The 7,996-nt window shown below is 41.2% G+C and overlaps 1 protein-coding gene across 1 annotated transcript in view; it reads right to left on the bottom strand.

Moving 5' to 3' along the window:
* Positions 1–207: 207 nt before the first annotated feature.
* The window catches only part of epha2b (eph receptor A2 b), a 29,852-nt gene continuing 22,063 nt past the window's right edge, over positions 208–7,996 (bottom strand). The window contains exons 11-17 of the mRNA XM_037684990.1: positions 7,575–7,760; positions 7,430–7,491; positions 6,922–7,131; positions 6,680–6,829; positions 6,393–6,586; positions 5,213–5,368; positions 208–1,121 (exon numbers count right to left, since the gene is read on the bottom strand). Coding sequence (XP_037540918.1) covers positions 1,013–1,121; positions 5,213–5,368; positions 6,393–6,586; positions 6,680–6,829; positions 6,922–7,131; positions 7,430–7,491; positions 7,575–7,760 — 1,067 coding nt within the window. The 3' untranslated portion in view covers positions 208–1,012. The remainder of the gene's footprint in view (positions 1,122–5,212; positions 5,369–6,392; positions 6,587–6,679; positions 6,830–6,921; positions 7,132–7,429; positions 7,492–7,574; positions 7,761–7,996) is intronic.

The following is a 7,996-nucleotide window of genomic DNA, read 5'->3' as shown; positions in this document are numbered from 1 at the left end:
AACATGTTTAAATGCCCCAAATGAGTCGAGCCCTTCATATTTAAAGCATCAGCTTAAACTTGTGATTAACCCAAGCAGACTAAATATTCATAAAGCTTGAGGGAAAAATTAACAGCAAATGAGAAGTTGAAATAGAAACCAGAGAATTATTAGAACATTTTATTTATTTGTTTTTTGTATTTCTGGGGGTTTATGTGCATTTTCCCCTCTTTATTTTTAACAAATGTAAAAATCTCAAACCAAAACAATGAATTTACCCAAATCCTGAAGATCCAGACTTTGAGTCATCTTTAGCTTGAAATTCTCAAAAAAAAAAAAAAAAAGATTTTTGATCCAAGTGCTACACTACAAAACTTTTTTATCTCAGTGTTTGTTAGTTGTTTTTTTTGGTAACCAGCAAAACACAAGCAAGAAATAAAAAAGTGAATTTGCACACAGAGTACCTCCGTTCACCCCCTCATATGAACATCACTCATAAGATCATAGCTTAATTTCTGCTCAGAGCCAGCAGGAGGCCAGAAACGTCCAGTTTTATCTTTTTATTCGCTTCTGGATGAGCTCAAGCTCGTTTCAGCTCCCCCGTGCTCCGTCCTGACAGGAAATGGAGCCAAGCGCCATTTAACGAAGACATTTTTTGACATCAGCACCAACGAACTGAACCATGATTTGCTATTTATGATATTTATATAGCTCCTCTCCTCGTTTTGTAAAGGCTGGAGTGGACTGTTTGTTTGAAAAATGGACAAAAATGCAATAAACTGCATCTCGTATGGAAAGTACAGTTAAAAAAATAGATATTTAAATAGTAAACGTCTATCATATTTGCTCCATTCCCTGATAAAAATAGAAATCAAACAATGTACAGTAAGTTAGTCTGATTCATTTGGCCCAAAGGACGGCACGTTTCTCTTGGTTCCGTCGATCCAAAGCCGTCCCTGCCGTCCCGCTCCCGCTCAGCGTAAGAGTTTATAGAGTCCACCTGCTGCAGTTCCAGTTCCCTTCGTGGTGAGGATCACACTGCAAACACGCTCAGGGTGCTCGTCTGGTCCTTCAAGCCCAAGATGCTGTAAGCTATTCGCTTCAGATGGCCGGGCAGCCTCACTCCGATGTTCTTAATATCCCTGTAAAAGAGACACAACATTTTTTTTTTTTTTTACTCTGGACTCAGTCCAAACCCTTTCCACATGCATCCTTCCTGCCTTGAAGCAATCACTGACTCATTCCGTGTGATGAAACAGCAGCCCGGAGCTGCAACCTGCTCAGCGAGGCGGGGCGCATTCCAAGTTCTTAAGTTTTTTATTCACCTTCAACAAGAAAACGTATTACAAGGCTTTTTTTTAAAAAAAATTTATTCTGGATCAGCATGTGATGCAAACCTGCAAAAGCCGTGCATAAACACCAGCCCTCAGTCAAAGCCTTAATTACAGCCTTAATTGCTTAACGAGGATTCTCCCTGTTGACCATGAATCACTTGTCTGGCGAGCAGAGGGTGGATCGTAAATGGCTGGTGGTTTTTCAGAGAGTGCTACCAGATGCCCTGAGATGGAAACATGGGGCCCTGAAATCTCACCATACTGTACGACAAACACTTCAAAAAGAGTTTCCCTCGGCCTTAAAAAGGTGCTCATCTTCACAGACGTATACAATGACAAAGTTAGGTGGAGCTCCTCCTCGGCTGGTCATGTGTGGTTAGAAAATGTTCCTATTCCTCAAAAGTAACCTTAAATTATGAGCTTCACAAAGGCGTGTTTCCCCCCCCGAAGGTTCAGTGTGTTTGGTTAAATTGCCTCCTGCAGCTCTCCTACACATCATGGAAGATGTAATTGTCTTAAACTACCTTTTTGATGTCTTCAGGGGGGTGCATGCTAAACACTTCTTCTATCTTTTAGAACTTATAATGATGTCCATCTATTTCAGGCCCTTCATTTCTTCAAGCGCAGACAGGAGAGTCTCTCCTTTTGTGGTTATCGTTGAAGCAGCAACAACAAAACTCTTTTTCTGAAACAGATGAAACTTTTTGTTTTGCGGCTCAAGCAGAAATGCTTGCGCACGTGTGTGCACGTGTGTAGATGGGACAAAAAAAAAAAGGAATTAAATTAAAGGATTTGCCTTCCTTGAAGAAATGCATATCACCCACCACTAGGGTTGGGCGATATCTTGATATTTTTAAAATATCGAGATAATTTCATGTGCAATATAAATTTAAAATGAGACTATATCGATATAAAACGATATAGTCTCATACTCTATGTAGTTCTAATTATACTTGAGTTTTTCTCCCAGTCTGCGCCTTCACGCGGCCCCTCCGCCACTCCCCCCGCCTCCTGCTGTGTAAAACGCTGCTGCAGCTCTGACTGTGAACAAGCTGGATGCAGATATCAATCGTCACAATAGGTCTTTGTTGACCCACAGTGGAGACGCTCCGGTGACATGGATGTAAATTCCTGATAGGTGTGAAAATGACTGGGTAGCTGCTACAAAGGAGGTTTGGTGTTCTCCAGGAAATTAACTGGTTTAGGGGGCGTTTACACGACATGTATTTTAAGTAAAACCGGACCTGTTCATTTACACGACACTAGTAGACCCCCCTCTTTGAATCTGAAGGTTTCTCAACCCACCTCACAGAGTGGAGGTTTTTGGGAGGCCTCCCGCTGATAATGCACACATTTCCCGCAGAGAGGTTAAAGCACATGCGCACAACAGACGTATATTTCACGCACGCGTGGACCGACAGCATATTTCTATCAACAATGGCAGCGGAGTAGAACATACTGCTTTTCTGAGCTATAACTGATGGAATATATTTAGAGTCTCGTAGTTAATCTACGCAGGAGTGTAGCTACTGTGACCGACATCTGTGTTGGGAAGAGACGCCAGTCAGATCCAGTTCTAATATCACTATTTATTGAACGAGGCAGGTGGATATTTCATGCGTCGCGCTGCACTACAACATACAAAATGTGCTAAATAACAACAGTTTAATAATAATAAACAGTATTTCTGTAAGTGATAGGAGATACAATGAAGCTATGCTAAATGAAAATAGCTGGACATTATGTAATTCAAGTTATGCGATTTAAACGATGTGAAACATGTTGCGTGTTATTAAATTTGAAAATGAAGACATCAGGTTTAATTTTTATTTATTTATTCAACACCACAAACACTGATCATTAAACTGAATGCACTATTAAAACACGTTAACTGAACTGTAAACTACATTAATGAACTGTACGCTTCTGTTGTCATCCTGGATACTGACGCCATGTTGTTTATCTGGCTTGTACAGGCTGTCACTCCTTCGCTTAGTGTAGCTTAAAATGTTGAATGGACTGGAAAAAAGAACTGAGGGGAATTTTAAATAAATAGTTTGTCCGACATGACATCTCTCTCTTCGACGTCCTCCTGCACTGCACCCGGGCTGAGGCTCGTTCAGAACCGGTCCACCGCTGGTGGGAGGACAGCTTCTCCTCACAGGAAAAACTACAATAAAAACTAAGTTGGTTGTTGTGTAATCGAAGTAAACAGAAGCTAACATTATTAAGAACGCTGCTGTAAATCAGCTACTGATTATCACGGAGTAGAAACTCCGACATCATCATCGTCAATTCTGGTCCGCTCAGCGATCCATGTGGAGCAGTTAGATGAAGCGGTCCCGCTTGCCTCGGCGTCAAGTCTGTCGCCTCTTAGCCACATCCAGCTTAAACTTGTTAAGTTGTTAGCTGGGCATTCAATCCAGAGGATTACAGAGAGCGGTCCGAGGCAGCATGCATGCGTATTAGGTGAATGTACAAAAGTCACAGCGCCAACTAATGACCCGGCATGGTAACTACAGCGGACTCGGGGGATTCCTGGGGATGCATGTAAACATAAAATCCGTTCGTGTCAATGTGGATGTTTTCCTCTAATTAAAATCTGAAAAATTTTTTAAAAACCTACGTTTTCCCCTGCTGTGTCCGTGTAAATAGGGCCCTGGAGTGGCAATGTATGAAGTTGTCTTCTCATTAGAAAACAAAGAGACAGATATCCAGCTTGGGGTGATTTATTTGCCATTTCTTCTGGTATTTACACACAGCAGTAACGCACGCAGCACGCCAATTTACACAGAGCGGTGCGTTCACTAGCATCAGAACAGCCACGTTGCATTCAAGAGCATGGAAACCATGAAATTCAGAAAGAAACAAGCTGCAGCCAAACAGAACCGAGCTCAGTAAACGAGCCAACTACACAACAATGTGGACTTTCTAACAGCTTTGTTAATAAAGGTTGAATGAATATAATTCATTAGAATGATACTTTTTAAAGAGCAAGTCAGTCTTTCATTATGTTTGCTCTGTGTGTTTTCTGTTAAAATTTTGAGTACACAGCTGTATATTTGTTTTTTTTTTTACTTTTATTTTAATTTTGAGACATTTATTTTGTACAGTTGCAGTTGTTTGTTAGTAAAGGTGCCTGTGTGATAATTGGGACTAAGCTTTGATTCAGAAATATATTTTTATTACTTTATGGAAAGAAAAAATATTGAGATATATATCGTATATCGCCATTCATCTTAAAAATATCGAGATATTAATTTTGGTCCATATCGCCCAGCCCTGCCCACCTCCTTTCATGCCAGAGCTTTAGACTAAAATTAACTAAAGTTGAGAAGTTATTGAGTTCCAGACATTTTGGCCAAACACTGAAAATATTTTTATGTGCAAACTCATGCTGCAGTATAATATCTCACATGATCTGTCAGCTACAACCACACCACATCTTAGCTCGATATCTATACAGTTCTTTGAGGTAGAGCCATGTTTGCGTTGGCTGAGGTTGATTAGCTGGGGCGGCCATCTTGAATTGCACTGACTTCAATTTTACATGTGCATTCAATAATTACCGGTACCTCCAGAGATTTTCACTGAAATCTGTCCAGTAGTTCATGAGATATTTTGCTAACAGTACAAACACACAAGTTTAAAACATTTTTTTCTTATCCATGACTTTGTAGAAAAACTATTCAACGGCATGTAAAAAGTTTTAATCCTAAGAAAATGTAAATAAACTACAACAGACTCCACCTGTCACTGTGCAAAATGTCGCTTTAAATTCAAAAGCTGCTCTGACACAAACTGGTTTGATCCTTCGCCAAATTATGCAGCTGTATAAGTAACACTTTGTTTCATTGTTCACTGCACACTCATTCATTGCACAAAAGCTGACAACTTACTCGCTCTTCATCTGCAGGACCTGGTCCATGGTGCAGATCCCAGCCCGGGTGAAGTTCTCGCTGTACTGGCTCATCTTGATGGACTCCAGCCACTCAGACACCGACCTGAAGGGAGAGCCGTCCGAACCGCTGGTGCTGGGCAGGCGGATGGAAACACTGGCAATAAAAATAATAATAATAAGAGATAATAATCAGCAGGTTTTCCCACAACCAAAACAGACAACCAAGGTTTGTAATTACAGAGCAGGAAACCAGTTGGTGGTAAAACCAGTCGAGAGAGTCAGAGTGAGACCTGATGAGACGTGAACATACCTTTTTGTCCTTTCTCACAGAAGGAAAAATAAGGTATTCATTCACACAATCACAAACAAAAAACGCTTAACGCCAAGTTGACACCTCCTTTTTTGTGACTGTGTTGACTGCAGTCACCCTTTTGTCTTCCCTAACTCCAAACATGCAAGGACTAAAATAAGAATAAGTTCATCAGAACTAATGTTTGTCTTTTGCATGAATCCAGGTCAAAGTTTGCATCCGTTACGAGAAAAGTTGACTCCCAAAACATTTTAAACAAACCCAAAGATGAAGAAGTTGAAAATGAGGAGAGAAGAGTCAAGTCACCACGTTAGCATCAAACACTGTAAACTGCTTTCTGTTAAATGTCTTTTATGAAAAATAAAGTTGATGTATGTCAGCAGACAAAACTTCTTTTATTAGCACTGAGTGTAAAACTTAGTCATGAAAGATTTAGATTATTGACTTAAAATTGTATATTTTAGGAGGATTTTGGCATAAAATGGGAAATTTAAAAGTAAAATGTGTCTTTTTTTTAGGTCCCGACTCCTAATTCACATCTGTCAGCAGTGAATTTATAATAATTTATCCAATTCATGTAAGAAAAGACTTGTTGCTACCAAAACAGTGTGAATATATTTTTAAATTTCCCTTGTAAGCGTGTATTTTTAGAGATTTAGTCTAATTAAATTGCTAACAGACATGAATGTGAAACAAGCTAACAGGAGTAATCATAGTAGCAGAATTTCAAATGTTCTGGGTTTTGGTTCCCGTTTGTTTTTAAGAACTGGGTATTGACGGTGGCAGACACTCCGGTAGTCGGTCAGCACCAGAACAAATTTGCTTTATGAGCTCTTTGCAAGACATAAATAAATAAAATAAATCTTACCGAGGGTCAAAGTCTGCGATGGTCTTTAGTGAGTCTGGGCTGCGCAGGAGCTTGTCCAACAGACTAACGATGTCTCCGAACCGCGGCCTCTTAGAGCGATCCTGAAGCCAACACTGAAGCATCAGCTGGTAGACGGCGGACGGACAGTCCATGGGTGCAGGCAACCTGAACGCCTCGTTGATAGCTTTCATCACCTGCAAGCACACGATCAGATCACTTAGATCCTGTTCTTTATGCTAGCTTTGCTAAAAGGAGTGGGAGCACAAAATGTAAAAATGGAACCTTACCTCGTGATTACTCATGTCCCAGTACGGCCTTTCACCAAATGCCATGACCTCCCACATGACGATGCCAAAACTCCACACGTCACTTGCTGAGGTGAACTTCCTGTAGGCGATCGCCTCCGGTGCTGTCCATCGGATGGGAATCTTACCTCCCTGTAAAAAACAAAAACAGTTGAAGATGAGAAAAATAATAAAACTACATGCTGCAAGACGGAAGTCGGTCTTACAGCTTGATATCTACTCACGCTTGTGGTGTACGTGCCCTCCGGCTCGTCCTCCAGGACTCGGGACAGGCCGAAGTCAGACACTTTACACTCCAGGGTGGTGTTCACCAGGATGTTGCGAGCAGCCAGGTCTCGGTGAACGTAACTCATTTCAGAGAGGTACTTCATGCCTGCAGCGATGCCGTGCAGCATCCCCACCAGCTGGAATGACAAGAACTCGCCGTCGTGGTCCTACCGGGACAACAGAAGAGTAGATTAGTCAAGGTCAAGGTTCTTTATCGTCATTCGCATCACATGTGGTACATGTGGTGGAACGAAATTGTGTACACAGGGTCCCAGTTACATCCAACAAAAGTATAAGTTGTAAAGAAAAACAGTAATAAGATCTAAGATATGAACTAAGAAATACGGTAAACTGAACTAGTCATGGTTTATGAAGGAAAATACCTACAAATTTCAACAAATTTCAACAATGACTATTATTTAAACTAAAGTACAAAATAATAAAATACAAATGAGGTGAACTTACCCTTAGATATCTATCCAGCGCTCCATTCTCCATGTATTCAGTTACTATCATTGCATGTATAACTGCACCAAAAAGAAAGAATAAATTATAAGTCAAATGCACAAAAGTTAAATAGTAAAGCCTTTAAGAATGCAGAGATTCTTACATTTGGTGACCACCCCCTCCAGACGTATAATGTTCTGGTGGCAGAACTGGCCCATGATGGAGGCCTCGCTCAGAAAGTCCTGCCTCTGCTTCTCCGTGTAGCCAGGCTTCAACGTCTTGATCGCAACCGCTAACTCCTTCTTCCCAGATGCTTTCAGAATGCCCCGGTACACCTCCCCAAACTCCCCTGCAGGAAAAGCATCATCATCATCATCGTGAGTTGAATTGGAGAACAGATATTAAACAAAATGCGAGTGTCGTCTTAAGTTTTTGGCTGCAGGGCTTGGCAGCGCAACAAAAGCAACACGAGGAAGTCTCTGCGTCTGTTTTGCCAGCGGCGCTCTCAGAGGTGTGCTCTGGCTCCGCGTTCAGAAAGAGGCAACATTGTGTAAACGGTTGACGGCCTGTTGTGAGGGAGCATGG

This window comes from Nematolebias whitei, chromosome 11 (assembly GCF_014905685.2).
Source record: "Nematolebias whitei isolate Nwh7 chromosome 11, NemWhi1, whole genome shotgun sequence".
Lineage (NCBI taxonomy): Eukaryota > Metazoa > Chordata > Actinopteri > Cyprinodontiformes > Rivulidae > Nematolebias > Nematolebias whitei.
Note: the sequence above shows the minus strand (reverse complement) of the source record. Positions and strands in the feature narration are given on the sequence as shown.